The sequence below is a fragment of the Microcaecilia unicolor genome, chromosome 5 (assembly GCF_901765095.1).
Source record: "Microcaecilia unicolor chromosome 5, aMicUni1.1, whole genome shotgun sequence".
NCBI classification, from domain to species: domain Eukaryota; kingdom Metazoa; phylum Chordata; class Amphibia; order Gymnophiona; family Siphonopidae; genus Microcaecilia; species Microcaecilia unicolor.
Genome location: NC_044035.1, coordinates 94,941,503 through 94,967,756, shown reverse-complemented (window position 1 = coordinate 94,967,756; position 26,254 = coordinate 94,941,503). Strand labels below are relative to the sequence as shown.

General features: G+C 44.1%; 1 protein-coding gene across 2 annotated transcripts in view; it reads left to right on the top strand.

The window, feature by feature from the left end:
* SLC16A9 (solute carrier family 16 member 9) overlaps nt 1-21,137 on the top strand; it is an 84,126-nt gene extending 62,989 nt beyond the window's left edge. For both annotated transcript variants that reach the window (XM_030203108.1, XM_030203107.1), the window contains exons 4-6: nt 9,095-9,190; nt 11,903-12,811; nt 20,070-21,137. In XM_030203108.1, coding sequence (XP_030058968.1) covers nt 9,095-9,190; nt 11,903-12,811; nt 20,070-20,248 — 1,184 coding nt within the window. In that variant the 3' untranslated portion in view covers nt 20,249-21,137. The remainder of the gene's footprint in view (nt 1-9,094; nt 9,191-11,902; nt 12,812-20,069) is intronic.
* The last annotated feature ends 5,117 nt before the right edge of the window (nt 21,138-26,254 follow it).

Sequence of the window (26,254 nt, the reverse complement as noted above, 5' to 3'; positions counted from 1 at the left end):
ATATTTCATAAATATTTAAATATACAAATGTGCTATTCACATTACTGGTAGATTTGTAAATCTCAACAGTATACGTTGATGTCTTTTTGTGCCTCGTGTACTGCTCAGTCCACCTCATTGTTTAGTGTACTAATGGCCAAATGATCAGCTGCAAGCATGCAGGCAGGTACACATGCACACCAGGACAGAAGGATGGACATAGCTCTCCATAGTGCAGTTTTTCATTTTAACAAAGTTTGCATGTGGAGTTTAATTTTATAACAGGGCATCTATGTGAAAAGTTCAAAAAGGTGTTTATGTACCTTTTATAAAATAGACTCCTTCAAAGACCTATTCTTACACACAAATTCTCTCACACAAATCTACACCTGTCCTGAAGTGTGTGTGTGTGTAGACATAATCTATAGATACATGTACTCAAGTATTTTGTTAACTGTGCCTGAAAAATATGCCTAAACATCATAACTCTGTTGTGCCCAAACTACATTCCTGGCAATGCCTACGTGCAGCAGCACAAAAAGATTATTGCAGTCTTGTAGGCATGCATTTTGCCATGCAGTTTTATGTTTAAATAATTTTTTTTAGTTAACGTAAGCAAAAGTGAAGTTCCATATTACAGCACATTGTAAGGAAGCATTTAAATTTATATTCAAGAATACAGTAATTCTTATATATAGAACTGTCCTTGTATTGTTTTTGTGCTTTCAAATAGAGAATGACACGGGGACAAAGTTTGTCCCTGTCCCCGTGGGTTCTGTTCCCGTCCCCGCGGGCGCTGTCTCCGTCCCTGTCCTGTCCCCGCTCCATCCCCCTGTCTCTGTCGTCATCTGCAGAAGCCTCGAACACTTATGATTTTATATTTAAATCTTTTTATTAAACTATAAAGTGGAACAATATGCTGTGCAACTTTTGTTTATAAATCACAAATAGAAAACAATAATAACCGAGAAACTATAATAGTCCCCCCCCCCCCCCCCCACACACACACCATCCTCTATCCTGCCAAAATCCACCCTGTTAAAATGTCCAGGAGTACAAAATACAACCCATTCTGTATGCCCTAGTGGGGGAGAATTATGCCCTATGAAGCACTGTTTTGATTTTTTAAATCTGTGGATGAATAAGTCATCATCAATCTATCTCTCCCATCTTCCACAGTCCTTCCTGCAATAGAAGATGTCTTCTAAGAAGATGTGCTGGTAGCAGGAATGTACAGGATCCCTTTCAAAGTTTGCCAATTTTGGCCAGCATGTTTGCTTGTTTTTCCAAAAAAAATCAAAATGTCGTTGTCTGAATCACTCAAACATAAATAACGGTCCAGTTCATTAACAGGCTTCAAAACAGAGAATGACAAGGGGACAAAGTTCATCCCCGTCCCCACGAGCTCTGTCCCAATCCCCATGGTTACCGCGGGTCCCTGTCCCCGTGTCATTCTCTACTTTCAAACAATATCAACCAGATACTTAGAACAGAATTCTTTTCTTTTACTATCAAACCATTTACATTTCCTCCCTACCTCTTCCCGGGGAATGCCAAGACAAAAATAGAATAAGGATAGTCTATGCAGTAAAGGTCTATGGGAAGTTCAGTATTCTACTTGTCATGAGTGCGAGAGTGGTCCAAAAGGTTCCCAGATCCTCTGGAACTTTACACATCTCACAGAGGTAATGTTTAGTATTCTATATCTTTCCATAGTAAGTAAATAAAACATTTGCGAATTCCACATCATTATGGTATAGGGGCCTCTGCTGTCAACCAGGTGAGCAATATTGTTTTCTTTGCCATTAACACGGTATGTTCCAGAAATCCCTTTAATCCTTTAGGGATTGGAAATGGCATCTCGTAGCTCCCAAACAGTAGATTAGGTTTAACCAAAATCTTTCTTGTCCTTTGTCATGAGACAAAGTCCAAAATTTGCTTTCAAAAGACTGCCACCTTCGGACACTTCCGAACTAGGTGACCCAAAGTAGCTCCTGGTGCACAGCACTTAAGACAATGATCCATCATTTGTAATTTTGTCTTGTTTATCCTCCTAGGCAAGATGTACAATTGCATCACAAATTTATATTGCATTTTAATATTTTCAGTAAGTCTTCGAGTCCTTGTTAAACAAGATTGAAGCAAGTCCTCTGAAATGTTAATTTGCAACTTCTTCCACTGACTGGCCAGTCAAGCAAAGTCTACTGTTGGTGTTATTTCCTGAAGAGCCATGTGATGAAACTTAACGGTACTTCAAGTTGGGAACCAAACATATACACAGTTGTGAGCACTTCTTGTACATCTTCATTCAAGTGATCCTTGGATAACCCAGTCACATAATGCTGTAGTTGCCAATATGCAAATATATCAAATTGTGACAAAGAGAGAACTCTGTCTGCAAATTGGAATAAGCTTTCAAACTCCCTTCCTCAGGGGCCCTTTTACTAAGCCGCGCAAGCGTCTGCATGTGCCCAACGTGCAGCAAAATGCAGTTACCGCCCAGCTACCGTGTGACTCTTGCAGTAATTTCATTTTTGGCGTGCGTCTGAAAAATAATTTTTATTTTTGGACGCGTGTTTCGAACACACGCCAAGTGGCATTTGATGCGCGTAGGTCATTACCGCCAAATTATCACATGAGACGTTACCACTAGGTCAATGGCTGGCGGTGAGGTCTCAGACCCAAAATGGACGCGCGGCAATTTTGATTTTGCCGCACATCCATTTTCGGCAAAAATTTTTTTAAAAGCCATTTTTTTACAGGGTCGCTGAAAAATGATTCTGCGCGCGCCCAAAACACGTGTCTACACTACCGCAGGCCGTTTTTCAGCATACCTTTGTAAAAGGGCCCCTTAGTTAGGACATGATATAAATAGCAGATACCTTTTTAATCCCAGTCATAGAATATTTTAGTGTCCATGAAAGCATCAAACACAGACTTAAAAAAAAAAAAGTTTGCGCACTCAGTGCATCACTAATTAGCTGGAAAACAAACACCTAAATTTACCATTTTAACATGTCTAAGAATAGAAACCATAAATATAGTGTTTAGCCTAGGATGTCATTAAAATTCAACAATTGTTAATTGGATTGGGCTGAACAGATTGATAGTACCTGTTCAGTCTACACGGTAAGTGCCCACATCATAAACGATTCTATCATATTTGACAGTGTTTGAGCCCAGAGTTCACAGGCTCCTGATGCTGGTTGAACCCAGCTCCGCCCCATCCTTACAGATGGTCTCTCAGAACATGGTGCTGCACTGGTTTAGACTGGTAACTGTGATACTGTTAATACTTTCACTGAATAGCACATACAGGGAATATCTTTAATAAGAAAAGGAAAATGTAAAGGCTAGTATGTGGCATATGTCATACTAAGGAATCCTTTTACTAAGGTGCATTTAAAAATGGCCTGCGGTAGTGTACACGCGTATTTTGGGTGCGCGCAGAATTATTTTTAGCCCACCTACAAAAAATGCCTTTTTTTTGACAAAAACGGACGTGTGGCAAAATGAAAATTGCCGTGCGTCCATTTTGGATCTGAGACCTTACTGCAAGCCATTGAACTAGCAGTAAGGTCTCAAGCGGTAACCGGGCGGTAATGTTCTACATGCATCAGAAAATAAAAAAAATATTTTTCAGACATGCATAGCGGATGTGCGCCAAATTTAAATTACCGCAAGGGCCACGCGGTAACTGGGCAGTAACTTCAATTTGGCTCACGTTGGGCATACGTAGGCGCTTATGCGGCTTAGTAAAAGGGCCCCTAAGTTCCCACCATTATCACCCCCTCCTTCAGTTGCTTCTTGATCCTTCTTGGTTACAGTTGTTGCCCTCCTGTTCTGATGAGTATTTGTAGGTTTCATAATTACCGTATTTTTCAGACTATAAGACGCACTTTTTTCCCCCAAATTTGGGAGGAAAATGGAGGGTGCGTCTTATAGACCGAAGGTAGAGAAATTCGAGTTCTGGGATCCCCTGCCCACCCTCCCTCCCTCCGAGTTCCAAGATTCTCCTCCCTTCTTCTGAGTTCTAAAAGTAATTTTACCTAGTCAGGGCAGCAGCAGAAGCGAAAACCATGCAGACTCGGCACGTCACTCTTCCCTTCTGTCTCTCTCAGCTCTAGTCCCGCCCTCATTTCCTGTTTGAGGGCGAGACCAGAGCTGAGAGAGACAGAAGGGAAGAGTGACGTGCCGAGTCTGCATGGTTTTCGCTTCTGCTGCTGCCCCAACTAGGTAAAATTACTTTTAGAACTCAGAAGAAGGGAGGGAGGGGGATCTTGGAACTCGGAGAGCAGGCGGGCAGGCGGGGGATCTCGGAGGGAGGGCGGAGGGGGGATCTCGGAACTCGGTGGGAGGGAGACGGGTGGACCCTGGAAACGAGAGAGATTCGGACAAGACGAGCACCTAGGTTTTAGAGGAGGAAAAAGGTGCGTCTTATAGTCTGAAATTTTTTTTTTCCTATTTCCCTCCTCTAAAACCTAGGTGCGTCTTATAGTCCGAAAAATACGGTAAAAACACCTAACAATATTTATCTCAGGTACTTTGGACATAGTTGAAAACATTTGTTGTTATTAGAGAGGTATAACCAGCAGAAGAAAGGAGGTGTTGGTGAGGCCCCATGTGGAGTATTGTGTGCAGTTTTGGAGGCCGTATCTTGCTAAGGACATATGAGAAGAAACTTGATAACCTGAAGATGTATTCCTTGGAGGAAAAGAAAGATGGGGGTGATATGAGACAGACATTGAAAGGTATAAATATACAAACAAACCTTTTCCAGAGGTAGGGAGGTGTTAGAACAAGAACACGAATTTAGGATGCTAGGGGGCCAACTCAGGAATAACATCATGAAGTACTTTTTCCCATAGAGGGAGATAGATATCTGGAATGCCCTCTCGCGGGAGGTGGTGAAGATGACAACAATAACAGAATTCAAAAGTGCATGGGATAAACACAAAGGAATCCTATATGGACAGAATGGAACCAAACAAACTTATTGATTAGATGGCAACTCCAGTAATTGGGAAGCAAAGCCAGTGCTGGGCAGACTTCTGCGGTCTGTGCCCTGATTATGGCTGGACAGATTTGGATGGGCTTGAGTGGGACTTCAGTGATAGCTTCAGTAGTTGGAGAGCAAGGCTAGTGCTGGGCGGACTTCTACAGTCTTTGCCCTGAAAATGGCAAGGACAAATGAAGATCAAGTATGCATTTGTAGTATTGCATCATACCTTATGCTATGAATTTGCCTTGTTTGGCAGACTGGATAGACCATACAAATCTTTTCAACATGGATAATATTCATAGATATGTAATTCAAAGAATGTTTAAAGACACACATCTCATGTATGCCGTTTTTACTTCCATAATGGTATTCTTTTACTTAAAATTTTCCGTCTCTAAGGTTTATTGTAATTCACACTGATGCTTTGCGAGTAGCAGAATGACAGTTTAATGAAATCAAGTTAATTCAGTTTTCTCACCGATGATTTATATATTTGCATATATTAGCCTTTAGATTCTGTAAAGTTTCTCTAGCTCAGCACAGTCCACATGAACAGTTAATTATGCAAATTAAAAAATATATTGCAGGATGCTGCTCATTAATGCCATTGCTGTAGGCTGTAGACTCTAGGCTAGAACATCTACTTATGATTATAGCATTTCACTTGGCACAAATCATAACGGGAAAACTGAGAGAAAAGAATCCATAAAATAGTTACATTCATCTTTCTTTAAAATTTTTTCCCATTCTATTTCATTTGTATAAAATGAACCACTGAATTGCTGATAGGAGGCTTTCAAATTGGTATATAAAGAAGGAACATGTTAATTTTCATTAAAATCCTTTTTATTCATTGAGTGTGAATTAAAAATAATGAACATAAAATTGAAAAACTAACTGCTTTACATAGTAGTATAGTAAATGATGACAGAAAAAGATCAAATTGGCCAATTGCGATTCTTCTTCTTTGGGTAGATAAGCATATAACAACAATTTGTTCAACACAACTGCTCCCCCCCCCCCCCCCACCATGTCTCTTACCTGAATCTTCTGCTCTTACCATTATTCTCCATACCAGACCTCTGCAGCTCCATGTGACCTATGTAAGTCGCTTATCCCTCTATTGCCCAGGTGCAGTATTCTTAGGGGTCCTTTTACAAAGGAGCGCTGAAAAATGGCTTGCGGTAGTGTAGGTGCGGGTTTTGCTCTCCAAAGACAGCAGGCCAGGTATTATCACGTATGGGCGATGTCATCTGACGAAGCCTGGTGCATATAGATGTTTCAAGAAAATTCTAGTAGCATCCCACCATGCATGCGTGGTTGCTGCCAGAATTGCAAGCAAGGGTCTCTCAGTCAGGCAATATAGCTAAAGGAATACAACTCCTAGGGGAGGTGAGAGTGTATATGAGAATACCTGGCCTGCTGTCCTCAGAGAACATCTGCTACAGCTGAGTAACTTTGTTTTCTCTGAGGACAAGCAGACCCAGTTGTATTCTCAAATGTGGGAATCCCTAACTACCAGGCACACGGAAAAAAATGTTAGGATAATAGGGACTTGAAACATCAAGGCCTCCAAATCAGTTAACCTGAAACCATATACATACTAGATGTGAAGGTGTTGTCTGGAATATAAGAAACCTGGGCCTAGGACGGTGGAGTTTTCTTGACACCAAACAGATTCTGCAGGACTGTTGACTGAACCAGCTATCACGTTGGGTATCCTGCTCGAGACAGTAGTGAGATGTGAATGTGTGGAATGAAGACCACATTTTAGCTTTACAATGTCATGTTATTAGATTTGCATAGTAATATGCTTTGCATTTCAATATAGTGTATTCAGTGGTAACTCTTTTTAATGTGTATTACGATAATATAATGCATATTATTGCCCTTTAACATGCGTAACACATGTTATTAGCTACCCCCCTAAATATATTAACTCATATATATTTGTTTATGGTATTCTTTGCTAGTTATCACTCCTGAGGTATGTCCTTCTGTTCAAATAATAGACAAGCTGTATTAAGCTTAATTGCCTTAGGCAGATAATGGGCTAAGCCCTTTATTATGTCTGTTTGCTAACATGGGGCCGATGCTCAAAAGTTTGTGGTGCAGTCCCACTCTACCGTGTAATCGGCACCAAGAATTGTGGCAGCTTGCTCAAACTAATAAGCTTGCAAATTACTGGCACTTATTAGTACAAAATGTCACTCAGGCATTGACAGAAGAGATGATATAAAAAAAACCCCACAAGTATGCCACAGCATACATCAGCCCCTTATACCTAACCCAAAGCTTCTTCCAGCCCTCCCCTTACCCAAAACATATCCTTGGTGTCTAGTGGCATCCATCCTGCACCCCACATGACTGGCCTCCACCTGACCCTACCCCCTTCCCCAAATAAAAAAAAAAAATACCATGAACAAACAGAGAGAATTGACAATGTGGAAAAGATAATTACAGAAGTAAAGACTGGTTAATTAACAGGTGGCAGATAAAGCTTTAGATTTTTGAATTTTCCAGTGTCCAAAGTAATGGGGCCTAAAGAACTTTTTTTTTTTTTTTTTTTTAATAAGTTTCTGATATCGATATTGAAATTTACTGAGACTAATGTTTAAAAAATGGCACATGATGGTGGAAGCCTAGATGTTTCTGGGCTTCTAGAGACATCAGGTATAGATGTACTCTGTTGGTCTCTCTGGTTTTTCTTCAGAATCAAGAATTTTGAGACAGTATTAAAAATTGAGAAATGTCTCGTTTATGGGTGATGACATTTGTTGACGTCTCCAGATGGGCACAAATGAGCTTTTCGTCAATCAGTTATTGATTTAGATGCTATATTTTCCATGTAAATATTTTGTTTTCCTTTCAGGGTAATAGGTATATTTTTTATGAACTGTCTCAACAGCAATTTATTCTTGAAGGGTGAGGTATCATTAGGCCCACGTCCTACTTCTTCCTAATTTTTGGCCCCATTAAATTGTATAGCTCAGGTGCTACCTCTAATTTCTTTGTTAATATATGCCTATTAGATTTTCAGCTTCCTATGGAATTTCTAATTTCTGGTCCTTTTTCCTCTTAGTGGACTGTAGTATGTATTTTGTTTCTTATGATAATTATATCTGTCTCGTATGAGAATATTATTTCTGAATTTTTGTTTGAAAGTTTACTCTTTGAGTGTAATACATTAAATTCATATTTAAAAAATAAATAAAAAAAATACCCTGGTGGTTGAGTGGCCTTCCTGTCACCCCTTCCCTTCCCATCACAAGCAGAATAGCCTAGTAGTCTAGCAGAACCCCCCCCCCCCCCCCCACACACACACACACACTCCCATGCCTCATATGAGGCAGGAGCGATGCCTACTTGTTCTTGCCTCCAGGTGCTGGGATGCCCTGAGCAGGCCTATCTACCACCAGGGTATTTATTATGCACCTGGGGAGGGAGGGGGGCAGTGGCCAATGGACCACTAAGGCATTTTTTTTAAATATTGAGAAAAGGGGGAGGGTTGGAGGGGCTGATGCTCAAAACTACAAGTGAGGAGGGGGGCCATTAGACCACCACCACCAGCGTATTTTTTATTGTATTAGGGAAAGGGGGGGTTGTGGAGAGGGAGGGAGGCTGAGGCTGGTGCAGGAAGCAGTCCAAGGCAGGGTGGTCAGGTTGGAGGGAGAGAAGGGGTATGCTGCTAGACACCTGCTCCTCTCAACCAGCCCTTCTACACTGTCCCAGACTTGGTATTTAAGTTTCCTGCACTAAATGTTTGTGAGAAACTTATGTTTGTTTGTTTTTTTTTTTTTGGGGGGGGGGGGCATAGCTACAGGTAGGTAATAACTGTATTAACATGCATTTAAATGCATGTTAATGTGGTCTGTGGTAAAGGTTTCAGTACCCACGCTGAAACCATTTGAACGTTTAGCGCACAATAACATGTGCATAAATCCAGCATTAACCCCATGTTAACGCTGGCAGTAGTTTTGAGCATTGGCCCCAAGGATTGCTGGTTCTTGGATCTTTTAAAAGAAAGAGATAAATATAATTAAAATAGCTGGAGAGGGTTTTATTTCTTTTTACTAATTTGATTGATAAGACAATTTTCTTCTATTTTGATAGGTCTCGGATGTGGTTTATTATATACAGCAACAGTAACTGTGACTTGTCAGTATTTTGAAAAACGCAGAGGCCTCGCACTTGGCCTGATTTCAACAGGTACGTTTTAGGCCATAATACAACATTTCAAAAAGTTGGTAATGTTTTGCAGTGCAGTGGACCCTCTACTACTCAGTTTCTGGTACAAAATAATTATTGTAATTAATCGGATGGAAATATTTTGAAAAAACATATCACGGCCAATTGGCAAAGCTGTGCTGATATTTCATGCATGTTTACTTACTTTGGGCCCTGTTTACTAAGCAGCGCTAAGAGCGCGCTAGCGTTTTTAGTGCGCACTAAATGGTAAAGATACTCATAGGAATATAAGGTTGTCTCTAATGTTTAGCGCGTGCTAATTATAGACGCATGCTAAAAATGGTACCGTGTCTTAGTAAATAGGGCCCTAGGTCACATTTTGGCAACACTGAACAAATTAGACATTTCAAATCATTTTAAAAACCATTATTCTTTCAGGGCAGTTTTCAAATCAGTTTACCCAAGTAAACCTCCTCTTTGGGTGTAATCACGATTAATTATGTGATTAATCGCGATTAGCCACGGTATGCATTTTGACCCCCATAAAGTGTAATTAAAACCAAATATAATACTGAAACTGAAAATCAATACTTTTATGGTACTATAACGTGAATATTTAAACTTTGAAAACTGTCGTATGCCTTCATGGTTGAAAGGAAGTTCTGGAACGAGGGAGCATAGGATGAAGGTAAAAGGGATAGACTCAGAAGCAACCTGAGGAAGCTTTTCTTTACAGAAAGGGTGGTGAATTTGTGGAACAGCCTTCCAGTGGAAGTGGTGGAGATGAAAACAGTATCCGAATTCAAGAGCGTTTGGTACAAGTGATTAGGATCTTTAAGGGAGTGATAGGGAGAGTATATATGGCTTGAATGGACAGACTGGATACTCCATATGGTCTTCATCTGCCTACACTTTTCTATGTTTCTTCAGCCACAGAGAGTTTCAACACATTTCCAACATGAGAAACGGAGCCCCTCATAAAGCAAATTAGTGCTAGATCCTGCTTCTGATCTTGCCAGTAGAGAGGGAAGGCTTGCAGTAAAGTTAATGTGAAGAAATGGGGTAAACACTGACTAGACAGATACATTCTCTATCTCTACATGCACTTCAAGCAACTTCTTACAATTACTAATGGGCACATGGGATGCAGTAAGTGATCCTGATTTGTGTCAATTAAAAACACAGATAATGCCAGCTGAGATCTTCCAAGAAATACTCTTTTAATTCTAAGGACTCATAACCTAGAGTTATATTCTTTCAGCCTTAGCTGTGAATGGATGTGGACAAAGAAGGGCTACCAAAATGGCATGGGGTCTGCAACAACGATTCCCATAGCCGCGAAAAGGAGGACCCAAAGCCTGGTCCTGCAGCGTTCACCACACCCAGAGCCTGGTCTTTGGCAAAAGAGAAAGCTGCGCTGTGGGGGCAAGGAGGGGGGGGGGGGTGGAATGCTTCTATGTCAGCAGCTTACAGATCAGTGTAAGCTGACCGAGACTCCAGGAAGAGGTCTGTAAAGTGGGCCTGTGTTAAAATATTAACGTGTTAATCGCCCACCCCTAATATGTATAATATGTCTGATATCCAGTTGTGCAATTTTACAGGATCATCTTGGGAGGGCTTGTTGAATAAATAAATAAATTTAACCCTTTAGTGTCCAATGTTCCTGTAATAAGTCATATGGGAACAGATTGATGGGAACATTGGACAATAAAGGGTTTTAAGGATCAACATATTGAGAGGGAATGAAAGGCTGAAGGTTTACCTAGGGTGCCTACTACCCTTGCATTCGTCCTGTGATTGCCCCCTCCTCTCAGTACCCTGCACAAATAGCAGGTGCAGAGTATTGGGGTGCTTATTACTGTATGTGCTTGAATAACTAACTTTCAAAGGAAATGACTTCTGTAATTTCCCTTTGAATATTAGTGCAGGAGCCCTTACCAGCACCTATTTACTAGGCAGTAGGGGCTCCTACTCTAACCACATGCTAATTGATTAGTGTGTGGCAATACAGCTTCGCTAATCATTTCGCACTGGGCACCCCTACTCTCAGCCCCCAAACACGCCCCAAGCGCTAAAAAAATATTTTCTATTTCTATTTTTTAGCACACAACACAAAACTACCGCGGTATGCCTGAGTGCACCCAACGGTAGTGGATTCTAACCTGTGGTAAGCACACATTAGTACTTACCGCAGCTTAGTAAAAGGGCCTCAAAGTGATTTGTGTCAGTATATTATGAAGTGAACTGTTGAAATTAGGCAAACTAGGTAATGTATTGTTTGTGATTGTGAATGTTTGACTATTGATTTTGTATGTCTCTTGTTCTCCGCTTAGAATGTCAAGATAATACTGAATATAAATAAATATTATTTATTATTATTATCTTTAAATGAAAACAATATTACCAAATTGAAAAGGAAAGTATTGGAGCTAACTGGATTTGGGCCTGAGACCTTACCGCCACCCATTGACTTAGCAGTAAAGTCTCATGCGTTAACCGGGTGGTAATCATCAGCACACGTACACTGCTGAGTACTGCCCGGTTAGCGCCACCCACTGGAAATTTTCTGGTACGCATAGTGGACACGCGTAAAAAATGAAATTGCTTCCTGGGCCTCGCAGTAGCTAGGCCATAGTTCCAAATTGGAGCACATAGGCACCTACGCGGCTTAGTAAAAGGGCCCCTAAGTGACAAAACAAAATTAACTTCAACTCTTTTCATTTCCTTTTTTAGGTTCCAGTGTTGGCCATTTTATATATGCAGCACTACAGAGGGAGCTGATTGAGCTCTATGGATTGACTGGATGTTTACAAATAGTGGGGGCATTATCTCTGAATATAATAGCATGTGGCATTATGATGAGACCTCTGAACTCCTTGGAAAAAGCTGAAATACCACGACTGGAAATAATTCCTGATCATTACCTTATTTACCATGAAAAAGATCAACATGAGGAGGAAAGCATAACCATCTTTGAAAAGGGATCCGATGAGGAAAAGAATGTGAAACATGCATCCAATGATGAATGTCAACAGGAAAACCTCTTGAAGAAGGATGGATTGATCATAGTATGCGCTACAGAAACGGATAATTATAAAAAGAAAGTTGCAGAGCAAACAGAATTTTGCAAGCAGCTTGCCAAAAGGAAATGGCAAGTGTGTTTAAGCTACTGGGAAGATACTGTAGTTCTTTTTAAAAACAAAGTATTTACAGCACTTTTTATAGCAATCTTGCTATTTGATCTTGGTGGATTTCCACCTATTCTTCTTCTGGAAGATGTAGCTAAAAGCTCAAACATTAGCGAGGAAGCTTATTTTATGCCTCTTATCTCCATAGTGGGCCTTATGACAGCAATTGGTAAACTTGCATTAGGCATACTGGCTGACATCAGATGGGTAAACACGTTGTATTTATATGTGCTTACATTAGTGGGTTCTGCGCTGGCCTTATTTACAATCCCTTTTGCCAAAACATATACAATGCTAGCAATACCTGCTGGGGCTCTGGGATTCTTTTTTGGCAACTGGTCGATATTCCCATATGTAACTACAAAGACGGTAGGACTTGAAAAATTAACACATGCCTATGGGATTCTCATGTTCTTTGCTGGAATTGGAAATAGTCTTGGACCTCCGCTTGTGGGTAAGTTTCCAAGTTCAGAACAAACATTTTTAAGGGGCCATTAGCACAAATAATCCATGTAGCTGCACTTGCAGCTTGTTTTTGAAAAAGAAATTACCAAGTAGAACTTTTCCATTTCTCTACATACTTTGCACCTGGTACTTGTGTGAGCAGGTGATGGGGTTAAAATAGCATGTATTCTTCTGGAAATTCCATTTGCATGCATGTACTGTTTTACATGTGACTTAAACACCTGAGAAATGCCTTTCTTTTAACCCAGCTAGATCTCTGTGCACTCTGGAAGCCCTTGCATAGTTTTAGGGGGTCTTTTACTAAAGGTTAGCTCAAGTTATCTGCAGCAGGGCCCATAGGAATAAAATGGGCCCTGCTGCAGATGACTCAAGCTAATCTTTAGTAAAAGACCCCCTTAGCTTGACACAGGAAGTCAATGTATAAATAGGCCATTGTACCAGAGTACACTGCTATTTTCTCAAGTAAATTACTTTTGAAAATTTGGCCTTCATATTATTTAATGTGTCAGTTAACCAATAGATTGGTTATAACATATATTCAGGCTTCTATTTAAATTCCATTGTATTAAGATGCCAGTTGCTCTGTTTAAAGTTATACCAGGATATTCAGCACCCGCTGGTACCCAGATATTGGCGCAGAATAACTGGGTTATAGACTGATTGCTGGAAATTATCCGGTATATGGCTGGTAGTCAGATAACTATTTGGGCAACTTAGGTTATTTTGCTGTCTTAACTTGCCTGGATAGGTATTTGGGTGCTGGGGCTGAAAGGTGATGAGTTAACTTTTGGCTGCACTGGGGATCTGCTGGACCACCCCAGCACTACCTGCATAATGCCTAGGTGGTCAATAAAGATTTTTGGTGGCTTTATCAGGATAATGCACTGAAAATCCAAATATGGTATTATCCAGTCCTATTGCTTCTAGTTCTTACAGTGCTATGGTCCCTGCAATAGAATTATTCATATCTACATTATGCAAATAACATAAGAACCTAATTATAGCAGTGAGATCAAGGATCAAATCAGCTATTCCATATCATCATGCTGATCAATCCATAGACTGGTGGGTTGTGTCCATCTACCAGCAGGTGGAGATAGAGAGCAATCCTTTTGCCTCCCTATATGTGGTCATGTGCTGCCGGAAACTCCCCAGTATGTTCTCTATCTCAGCAGGTGGTGGTCACACACAGCAGCAGCTCTGGCTAGGTCTCCAAGCCTAATTTTTAGGTTTTGTTGAGTACCTGGGGTTGAGGGCTCTTCTTGAGCAAGTGCAAACCTGGTGGCGCCAGGTCCCTCCTTTTCTCCCCTCTCCCGCTGGCTCCGTTAAAAAAAAAAAATTTTTGAACGTCCTTAAGGGCGTTTATTTCGACGTTTATTTAAACGTTTATTGCAGCTACTCACTGGGACACCAGGTCGTTACAGCTCGGAGCGAGAAGCAGGTAATTTTTATCTTTTTTATAGCGGGCAGGGGGTTCCCCGATCAATCTCCACGTGGCCTATGGCGTCGGAGTGCGAGGGCGTGAAGAATCGCTCCCCGGACCGCGTGTGCGCTTCTAGCGGGGATGCGGGGATCTTAAAGTCTGACTCGCCCTTGTTGGGTGTCAGTTCGGAGGCCGGTCAGTGTCCCGGGTCTTCCTCCGGTGCGGCTGTTTTTCCCGCCATAAACGCCCATCCCCCGCTGCTTGCCTCCGCCATCTTGGCCGGCCACGCTGCTCGGACGGCTTCTTCTTGGGCCGCCCTTGAGCTGGGAGACGTTAATGCCATGGCCGCCCTTGATTTGGGCGACGGCAAAAAAGCGGCTAAAGTTAAGCGCCGTTCTTCCCACGTGGCTCCTTCGCGGAGTGTCGCGCCGGACACCATCTTGGATGCACAGCATGTTTCTCCCCCGCTCTTGCGAGTGCCGGTTGAGGGTGCATCTAGGGCTGTGGCCCAGGCGGCTGAAGTGCACAGTCTGGGGGGTTTCTCCCCCGAGTTTATTTTGCTGCTGCATCAGGCCTTCCTTATGCAGAACGCTGCCCCTTCTCCCTTGTCCGATAAAGGAGTTGAGGCCCCCGGAAGTAAACGCCCTCTGGTGGATTCCCAGGCCTTAGAGGACTTTGTCTCCTCTGATGTAGATGAGGTCAGCGTATCTGAGTTCTCCCAACGGTCCTTTGCGGATTCCTTGGAGGAGACGGATTCCCGCTCGGATGGAGCGGATGACCCCTCTGAAGTGCGGATCTTTCGCTCAGAGGATTTGCCCAACCTGTTACTGCAGGCCATGAGCATTTTGAAGATTTCCTCTCCAGAGGACGTCTCTCCCTCAGCCCCTGTTGGCTCCGCCATTATGCTGGGGACGAAGCGCCCGCCTAGAACCTTCCACGTGCATGATGCCATGCACACCTTAATTTCGGCTCAATGGGATGTCCCGGAAGCGAGCCTCAAAGTGGCTAGGGCTATGTCCCGCCTCTATCCTTTGCCTGAAAGTGAACGGGAAGCCTTTCTTTGGCCTACCGTGGATTCTTTAATCACTGCGGTGACTAAGAAAACGGCGTTGCCGGTGGAAGGTGGCACGGCCCTAAAGGACGCCCAAGACAGAAGATTGGAGGCGGCCTTAAGGTCGTCCTTCGAGGTGGCTGCCTTAAGTTTGCAGGCCTCAGTTTGCGGCTCCTATGTGGCCAGGGCGTGCCTGACGATTGTGCAGCAGGCTTCCCCCTCGGATCCTTCCTTGAGGGCTGATTGGCCGGCCCTGGAGTCGGGCTTGGCTTATTTGGCAGACTTACTGTATGATGTCTTGAGAGCCTCGGCTAAAGGTATGGCTCAGACAGTCTCTGCGCGGCGGTGGCTTTGGCTGAAACATTGGTCTGCTGACCACGCCTCTAAGTCCCACCTGGCTAAGTTGCCTTTTAAAGGCAAGCTGCTTTTTGGGGTCGAGCTGGACAAAATTGTGACCGATCTCGGCACGTCTAAGGGCAAGAGGTTACCAGACGTCAGGGCTCGGGCCAGTGCTCACCCCGGTAACTCCAGAGGACGGTTTCAGGAAGCCCGTCGGTACCGCCCGGGCAAGTCGGGCTCCTCTGCCCCCTCTTCCTTCAAGAGGAACTTCTCCCCCAAGCAGCATTCCTTTCGCAGAGACCGCCGTCCCGGAGGTGCGCCCTCCGGTCCTCCCCCAGGGTCTCGTACCCAATGACGGGGTCCTGGTCCATGGCCCAGTGCAGATTGGAGGACGCCTGTCCTCGTTTCTGGGCGAGTGGACCAGGGTAACTTCAGACGCTTGGGTGCTGGAAGTCATCAGAGACGGCTACAAGCTAGAGTTCTGCCGACCCTTAAGAGACGGGTTTGTACTCTCTCCCTGCAAGTCTCCGGTCAAAGCTGTGGCAGTGCAGCAGACCTTGGACAATCTGATCCGCCTGGGTGCGGTCGTTCCGGTGCCAGAAAATCAGCTTGGCAAGGGACGTTACTCCATTTACTTTGTGGTACCAAAGAAAGGAGGTTCTGTACGGCCTATCCTCGACCTCAAAGGGGTCAATCGGGCCTTGAAAGTTCGGCACTTTCGCATGGAGACTCTCCGCTCTGTTATAGCGGCAGTGAAGGCAGGGGAGTTCCTGGCATCCTTGGACATCAAGGAAGCGTACTTGCATATTCCCATCTGGCCTCCTCATCAACGCTTTCTGCGTTTTGCAGTCCTGGGCCGACACTTCCAGTTCAGAGCCCTCCCGTTCGGGTTGGCTACTGCTCCGCGGACCTTCTCCAAAGTAATGGTGGTCATCGCGGCCTTCCTGCGAAAGGAAGGAGTACAAGTCCATCCTTATCTGGACGACTGGTTGATCCGAGCCCCCTCTTATGCAGAGTGCGGCAAAGCTGTGGACCGGGTGATTGCTCTTTTGAGCTCCCTGGGGTGGATCATCAACTGGGAGAAAAGCCAGCTGCGCCCGACTCAGTCCCTGGAGTATCTGGGAGTTCGATTCGACACCCAAGTGGGCAGAGTGTTCCTGCCGGACAATCGGATTGTCAAACTTCAGGCTCAGGTGGACCAGTTCCTAGTAGCCTCTCCGCTTCGGGCTTGGGACTATGTGCAGCTGTTGGGCTCTATGACGGCCACGATGGAAGTAGTGCCCTGGGCCAGGGCTCATATGAGACCACTACAACACTCTGCTGCAGCGCTGGACTCCGGTGTCGGAGGATTATGCTGTGCGCCTTCCCTTGGACCCAGCAGTGCGCAAGGCGCTGAGCTGGTGGCTGAAGACAGACAAGTTGTCTGCAGGGATGCCTCTTGTGACCCCGGAGTGGATTGTCTTCACGACGGACGCATCTTTGACGGGCTGGGGAGCCCACTGCATGGGAAGGACAGCGCAGGGGCTCTGGTCTCCTGCAGAGGCAAGTGGTCTATCAACCTCCTGGAACTCAGAGCCATTCGGTTGGCGCTTTTGGAGTTCCTCCCGGTACTGGCGTTGAAGCCAGTACGGGTCCTGTCGGACAATGCCACGGCTGTGGCCTATGTCAACCGCCAGGGAGGTACCAAGAGCGCCCCTCTAGCCAAGGAAGCCATGAATCTATGCCAGTGGGCGGAAGCGAACCTGGAACAGCTGTCAGCGGCCCACATTGCCGGAGTCATGAATGTCAAGGCGGACTTTCTCAGTCGCCATACCTTGGATCCCGGAGAGTGGCAGTTATCGGCTCAGGCGTTCTTGGACATCACGAAGCGCTGGGGCCGGCCGAGCCTAGATCTGATGGCGTCATCGGCCAATTGCCAAGTGCCGCGCTTTTTCAGCAGAGGACGGGACCCTCGATCTCTGGGAGTAGATGCTCTTCTCCAACAGTGGCCGACACAGGAGCTTCTCTATGTGTTCCCGCCCTGGCCCATGTTGGGCAGGGTACTAGACCGGGTGGCAAAGCATCCGGGCCGAATAATCCTGGTGAGTCCGGACTGGCCCAGACGTCCCTGGTATGCGGACTTGATCAGGCTCTCAGTGGACGACCCTCTGCGGCTGCCAGTGGAGCAGGGCCTGTTGCATCAGGGTCCCGTGGTGATGGAGGATCCCTCCCCCTTTGGTCTTACGGCCTGGCTATTGAGCGGCAGCGTCTGAGGAAGAAGGGCTTCTCAGACAAGGTCATCGCCACTATGCTGAGAGCGAGGAAGCACTCTACTTCTATTGCTTACGCCAGGGTTTGGCGTACCTTTGCAGCGTGGTGTGAAGCAGGCTCACTTTCTCCCTTCACTGCTCCAATTTCTTCAGTGCTGGCGTTCCTGCAAGAAGGTCTGGAGAAAGGCCTGTCGCTCAGTTCCCTTAAAGTCCAGGTAGCGGCTCTGGCTTGCTTCAGGGGCCGCCTGAAGGGTGCTTCCCTGGCTTCGCAGCCAGATGTGGTGCGTTTTCTCAAGGGAGTTAATCACCTGCGCCCTCCTCTGCACTCAGTGGTGCCTGCGAGAAATCTCAACCTGGTACTAAGAGCCTTGCAGAAGCCGCCTTTTGAACCCTTGTCGATGGCATCTCTGAAAGACCTGACGTTGAAAGCAGTCTTTTTGGTGGCTATCACTTCAGCCAGAAGAGTTTCCGAGCTCCAGGCACTCTCATGTCGAGAGCCTTTTCTGCAGTTCACTGAGGCAGGAGTGACTATTCGCACAGTGCCTTCCTTCCTGCCCAAGATTGTTTCTCGCTTCCATGTGAATCAGCAGCTCTGTCTCCCTTCCTTTCGTAGGGAGGACTACCCAGAGGAATACTCTGCTCTCAAATTTCTGGATGTGAGACGAGTCATCATCAGATACTTGGAAGTGACCAATGATTTCCGGAAATCGGATCATCTGTTTGTCCTGTTTGCAGGTCCTCGTAAGGGTCTGCAGGCTGCTAAGTCTACAGTGGCAAGATGGGTCAAGGAAGCCATTGCAGCGGCTTATGTGGCCGCGGGGAAGGTGCCGCCTATTCAGCTGAAGGCTCACTCCACTAGAGCTCAGGCGGCCTCGATGGCAGAGGCCGGGTCCGTCTCCTTGGAAGAGATATGCAAGGCGGCAACTTGGGCATCGGCCCATACCTTCTCCAGGCATTACCGCTTGACTGTGGCTGCTCGGGCGGAGGCCTGGTTTGGAGCTTCAGTGTTGCGGTCAGGGATTTCAATGTCCCGCCCTGGGTGAGTACTGCTTCGGTACATCCCACCAGTCTATGGATTGATCAGCATGATGATATGGAAGGTAAAATTATGTATCATACCTGATAATTTTCTTTCCATTAATCATAGCTGATCAATCCATAGCCCCTCCCAGATATCTGTACTGTTTATATTCTGGTTGCATTTCAGGTTCAAGTTTAGTCTTCAGTTCCTGTTCAGGAGGACTTTGTGTTCAAGTTTTTTCAATTGGATTCTTCAAGAGTTGAGACGAGTTTGTGTTACAGTGAGCTGCTGCATTCCTCTCCCCTCCGTTTTACGGGGCTGGATTGAGACATAAATTCTGCCGGCGCTCCCTCCCGCTTCAGCGGTGTTAGGGTCAGTCAGCTCCTCCCGCGGTTGCGGTTGCAGGATAAGCCAGATCCCCCCGCATCGGCGGGGTGGTGTCCCTCCCCCGCTCCGCGGGGATGAGCTGGACGGATTCCCCTCCCCCACTTGTGTGGGGATGAGCTGGGTTAATTCCCCTCCCCCGTTTCGGCGGTGGTGAGCTGGGCAGAGTGTCCCTTTGTGGGTGTAATTCTCTAAGTGCTGAGTCCTGCGGATGGAGCTTGGATATCGACATACTGAGGAGTTTCCGGCAGCACATGACCACATATAGGGAGGCAAAAGGATTGCTCTCTATCTCCACCTGCTGGTAGATGGACACAACCCACCAGTCTATGGATTGATCAGCTATGATTAATGGAAAGAAAATTATCAGGTATGATACATAATTTTACCTTTCTTACTTTTTAAAATGCTCCTAGGCATAGCAGTGTTGTATAGATATACTCAAGAGCCAGTTCCATCTCTATGAAGCTTACAGTCAAGTAAGATAGAATAGTTTTGGACCAAAGAGAGGAAAGGTAAGAATAATTGAGAAGGAGAAAGATAAACAGACATGTGCTTAGGAGAGAAGTCTGGTAATGTGGCATAAATAGGAGTGCTTTGCTTGTATGCTTTCAGGTTAACAAAGGAGATATTCAGATCAAACAGGATGATTGCATGGTCAACATTAAGATTCAATTTAATTCTGAACTCTGAAATATTAGTTTATGGTGCAAAACTAAAAATTGGTGAATTTTTCATCAATGTTTGTTAAATATTTGTATTTCTCCGATTACCTTGCAGGTTGGTTTTACGACTGGACGCAGACCTATGAAATGGCATTCTACTTCAGTGGCCTCTGTGTGCTATTTGGTGCCCTCCTCCTGTTGCTTGCAGCACTGCCATTTTGGGACAACTGTAGAAAGCAGGGCCCTAAGCTACCTCCAAATGTTTATTCATATCAAGTGGCATGTACGGCATGAATGGCAGTTATGGACCTCTATCGCCACCTCTCTGTTATCTGGACAGTTTTTTGTAGCAGTTTTAAATTTGTATTTATAACCTATTCTTCCGTTGAACTCCAGTTTGCACCACTCTTAACTGCAGAATTTGAATGTCACTGTACCTCTTGGTGTTTGCCACATTCTATGTGGTGCAACACACATATATATTCCAAGAGACTGATGCTCAGTCAAAGCAACTTTTAAGATCTGAAGTTTTTAAGTTTGATAGTTTTAGTTTGATTTCTAGATTAAACAAGTGCAATTTTCTTTAGTTCTGTCCGGTGAGAAGTAGAGAAATATAAAAATAACTGTAAAAACTAAGGGGCATGTTTACTAAAGTGCAGTAAACAGTTGGTGCAGGCTTTAGCACACACTAACTCTTAAGTGCATGACTGCACTAATGCTAACGCAAGCTAAAACAATGTGATAAATACCCCACACTAATTGCTTAGTTTGGGATAGGGCAGGATATGGATGGAGTTTGGGTGCAGATTGCACATTGCAGGAAGTGCTCGATAAATAACGCATACTAACTGTCAAATGTACAGCGGAGTTAATTGGACCTGACAGTAATGTTCAGTAGGGCACTTGTGCAGAGGATGCGGGACACTCCCCTGACAGTTACCACACAGCCTTTACACTACTAAGTGTTAATTTTGGCTGTAAATGCATGATAAGTTTAAACACCTACTGAACTTGGTAAACAGGCTCCTAAAACAGTAAAGAGGTAATTTTAGAAAGGCTTTTACATGTGAAAAAGAAGCGTTTCAGAAATTGCTATATGCACGTATAAATATGCTTAATGTACCAACTTATGCACATGTAGGTATTCACATTCTAGGTGCTTATGATATAAAGAGGGGCATAATCGAACGGGGTGCCCATGTTTTCCTGAGGGCGTCCTCGCAGGACATCCTGGTGAAGGGGCGGGGAAACCTGTATTATCGAAACAAGATGGGCGGCCATCTTTCGTTTCGATAATATGGTCAAGGACGCCCAAATCTCCACATTTAGGTCGACCTCAGAGATGATTGTCCCTAGAGGTGGTCATCCCCAATTTTCGGCGATAATGGAAACTGAGGACACCCATCTCAGAAATGACCAAATCCAAGCCCTTTGGTCATGGGAAGAGCCAGCATTCATGCACTGGTCCCCCTGACATGCCAGGACACCAACCGGGCAGCCTAGGGGGCACTGCAGTGGACTTCAGGAAAAGCTCCCAAGTGCATAGCTCCCTTACTTTGTGTGCTGAGCCCCCCAACTCCCCACCCCCCCAAAATAAAACCACTCCCCACTGCCATAGCCCTTAGGGATGAAGGGGGGCACCTAGATGTGGGTACAGTGGGTTTCTGGTGGGTTTTGGAGGGCTCACATTTACCACCACAAGTGTAACAGGTGGGGGGGGGGGGGGGGGGGGAGGAATGGGCCTGGGTCCGCCTGCCCTGAAGTGCACTGCAGTACCCACTAAAACTGCTCCAGGTACCTGCATACTGCTGTCATGGAGCTGGGTATGATATTTGAGGCTGGCATAGAGGCTGGAAAAAATATTTTAACATTTGTTTTAGGGTGGGAGGGGGTTAGTGACCACTGGGGGAGTAGGGGGAGGTTGTCCCTGATTCCTTCCGGTGGTCATCTGGTCATTTAGGGCACATTTTTGTGGCTTGGTCGTAAAATAAAAAGGACCAAGTAAAGTCGGCCAAGTGTTCATCAGGGACGCCCTTCTTTTTTCCATTATCAGCTGAGGACGCCCATGTGTTAAGCACGCCCAAGTCCCTCCTTCGCTATGCTTCCAACACGCCCCTGTGAACTTTGGTTGTCCCCGCGATGGAAAGCAGTTGAGGGTGCCCAAAATCGGCTTTCGATTATGCCGATTAGGGCAACCCTGGGAGAAGGACTCCCATCTCCCGATTTGTCGAAAGATGGACACCTTCTCTGTCAAAAATGAGCCCAAAAGGCACATAAGAAAAGTGGAGGGCATTTTTCTTTGATAATCGTCATGGAAGATAAGTTGCCAATTTTTTTATTTAGACCTTGTAAACTGTTATTTGAAGAGATCTACAAAGGATTGATTATTAAATTAGAGAGTTAAGGTGCTCAATGCAATACTGAGGTAACTCTTCTTTATGATGGTCCACAAAAATTTAAATGTGGTATTTGTTTGGAATTATAGGTTTTAGTGAATGTTATATGTTTTTGCCACCAATCCCTCAAAAAATTTGGCCTTTTATAAAATAAGTGTAATATAGGTGCACTATTCACATTTTTGGCAGGTGCCCTGCTATAAAATTCTCTAGCTGGATAAAATTAAAACAAACTACCGGTATGTAAAATAGTGCAGGTACTTTGCAATACATAAAGAGGGTAATTTTCTAAGGCATTTCTCTGCATAAAACAGAAACTACTTTTTTATAAAATGTGACCATCTCTGGGAAAAGATGACTAAAGTCTCCAGAAATGAGGACTTAATGAATTCTGCCAGAGTAAACAATTTGTAATACAATAGTCCAAACACCATCATTTTATGTGAAAAAAAGTTCTTTTTAAAGTTGCAGAAACTCATGTGACTTTTTCCATACTGCTTATGGACCCATGACATAAAAAATGTTTTTTCTCAATATTTTGGATCTGAGACTTTAGTCACCTTTTCCCAGAAGCAGTCACACATTATACCAGGTATAGATGCTTAAACTGATGCACATATAACCCTGTATATGCACAAGTTTACCAACCCAATCAGAAGCATGGAAAGTAAACCAGCAAGTAGGAATGTGCCCAAGAGCAGATATAATGAGCATACGTTACCTTTTAAAGCTGGTGTAAGTTATAAACTTTCCTGTTTCACAAGCTATGAAACTTGTTATAAACAATCCTCAGCTAGTGTTATTTTCAAAGCCATTTCTACAGGTGAAATGGTGCTTTTTACAAAATTGCCTGTCTCATATGTGGATAAAAGTATATGTATATGGCTTATGTATTTATTCATAGTGAGCAAAAGTGTCTTGGGTACAGTGTTTGCTTTTGTGCACATATTTTTAAAATGCAAGCGAGTGTGCACCTCAAAGAGCAAGTGTAATGCAAGCACATTGATTTTTTTTACATTAATTTTAAAAGTGGAAACACTCATGTGCTTTTGCTTTGAGAAGAGAATGCATGTGCTTTTTACCCAGGTACACAGCTGTAAAATTAACCCCCAAATCAATAACATTTTCAGGCCCATATCCATTTCCTTGAAATGTAAAATTGGTTCAGTCTAAGGGGGATAGATTTTTATAATCTGAACATTATTTAAAATGGGCGTGTCAATGAAAATCTGATCTGCAAATCATTTCATAAGCTTCTCAGTGCTTCCACATTAGAGAATGGGTGGTATCAGATGAAGGTTGGGCTGAGCTGCTCTCACCTTGTTGGGAACGTAGTGGTGAAATAAAAAGAGAGCCAGTGATAATCAGGAAGGTATTTAATAAAAGTAATAGTGAGATTAATATTTTTTTATAGGTAAATTTGAAAAACAGGAGAGGGAGAATCTGGATGTAGGAGAGCAAGGGTAGTAGGATACTAGGCTTCTTTTTTTTTTTTTTATCTCTGAAGGATCAGTCCAGACTTGACTTATACCCATCTACCAGTAGATGGAGATAGAGAGTACAGCTAAGCTGTGCTTTAAAGGCTACTGTGCATCTATCCTTAACTAGAATCTCTCTGTTTCCAGCATTTGGTAACAGCTAACCTGTGCATCTTTGTGACTGCTTTCTTTGATGGTGGAATTAGGCATCAGTTTCTAAGCCTCTCAATGCAAACCTGGTGGCTCCAGGTCCCCCTCTCACTTCACCTGCCTTCTTATTAAAATAAAGTAAAATCTAAAAATGAGGGACACTCTTTCAGCCTCAGCGGCTTATTTCTGTGGGGATTTCTGTGTCTACATTAGCTGAGTCAGCCTGTGAGTGCTTGTGACCTGGGAAACTGTTTCAACCAGCATTGCTGTGTTCCAGCGCTGTAGTATTTTCTGTTTTATGGCATCTGAAACAATGAAACACTGTTCCCAGTGTGGGAGCCAGCGAACAGTGTTGGGTCAATGTACAGTGTGTGTATGCTCCATGGACGAACCCAGATCAGTGGTTCTCGACCCATTGCTGGGTCTGAGTTTGGTATGGGAAGAAGGGCAGAGAGAGGTTTGGGGGGGAGGGGGGGCTCAGCCATGTTGATCTCAGAATGCGCGACTGTGGTGGACATTTTAGAGCCTTCATCGCACTTTGATCCATCAAGCCAGCCAGTTTGTCACTGCTTCCGGCTGGTGTTAACTTTTATACTTCTGCCTCAGCTAGCACTTTACATGGTCAAGGACTAGATATAGATACAGTGGCGATGCCATTTTCTCCAGAATTTGTCTTATGTTTATATCAAGCCTACCTATTGAAACTTCCCCAACCTGCTCAAGATTCAGCTTCTCCGTAGCTCTCCCTGGAAGAGCAGGTCTTTAAGAAATAAATGCAGGGTAGAGAATTTTAGGGAGGCTGATTAGCTTTCTTTGCATTTTGGGCATGGCTCAGATGCTTCTCTTTCAGTTCTTTCTAGCCATTCCCTACCTGCCTTTGAGGAAGAAGGAGGTCTTACAGATGCTGAGGGGAGCGACCCCACTGCCACCAGACTTTTCCTTAAAGAACTCCCTTTTTTTTTATTTCTAAAGCTCTATAAATCCTTAATATTTTATGTCTTTCATCTCAGAATCCTTCTGTGCCTAATTCTATTATATCAGGTACAAAGAAGCCCCCTAAGACTTTTCATGAGCTTACTTTTGCTCAGTGGGACATACCAGATGCTAACCTCAGGGTGGCACAGGTTATATCTCGCCTTTAACCTATTCTCCTTAATGAAGTGGATAGATTCAGTTTGCCTAGAATGGATACTTTAATTCTGTGATAACCATGAAAACTACTATGCCAGTGTAGGGAGGAACATCTCTAAAAAATGTTCATGACCGTAAGTTGAATTCTTCCTTGAAACTATCCTTTGAAGTGGAAGCTTTGTGTCTTCAAGCAACCTTTTGTGGTTCTTATGCAGGGAGACCACTCTCCTGGATTCAGCAGCTCCCTGCTTCATGTGCCTGGATTCCCTTCCTTAGAGTCTTACTTAGCTGATACCTTGTATAGTCTCCTCAGAACTTTGGTTAAATAAATGGTGCTGGTTAAGACGTTGGGCAGCAGGTGTTGCCTCTAAGTCTCACTTGGCTAAACTGCCATTTAGGGGTAAGTTGCTGTTTAGAGAGGATGTTGAAAAATTGGTCAAAGACCTTGCAGATTCTAAATATCAACGCTTGCTGGAGACCCCTTTCTCAGGTTTCTGAAGTGGGAGTTACTATCAGAAGAGTCCATTCCTTTCGCCCTTAATGTAATCTCCTTTTATCTAAATCAACCAAGTTATGTTCCCTCACTTTGTAAGGAAAATTACAATGTGGACTATGATTTCCTACATTTACTTAATGTCCAGAGGGTTCTCCTGCATTACCTGGAGGTCACCCAACGATTTCAGGCATTCTGATCATCTTTTCATCCTTCTCTCCAATCCCAGGAAGGGCATGCTTCAAGGCAACTATTGCTTATTTGCTGATAGAATCTATTACATTGGCTTATCTTGTTATGAGTAAGAGATCTCTGCTGGAGATTAAGGCTCATCTTAGCAGGGCTCTTTCTTCTTCTTTAGTTGATGTTCAAGCAGTTTCTATTGATGAAATATGTACGTCTTGTCATTCCTTATCAAAACATTATCATTTGGATGTGGCTGCCAGAGCAGAAACATCTTTTGGGGCTTCCATTCTTTCAGAAGGGGTGTCTAGACCCCTCCCAACTTGAGGACTGCTTTTCTACATTACACCCTTTGGAGACAAAAAGGACGAAAAAAATTAGGTCTCATTTTCTTTCCTTTAGTCCCAAAGGATTGGTCCAGAACCTGCATTTTCTGTAGGTAGTTCTGTTTTACTTGGTTTTATTCAGT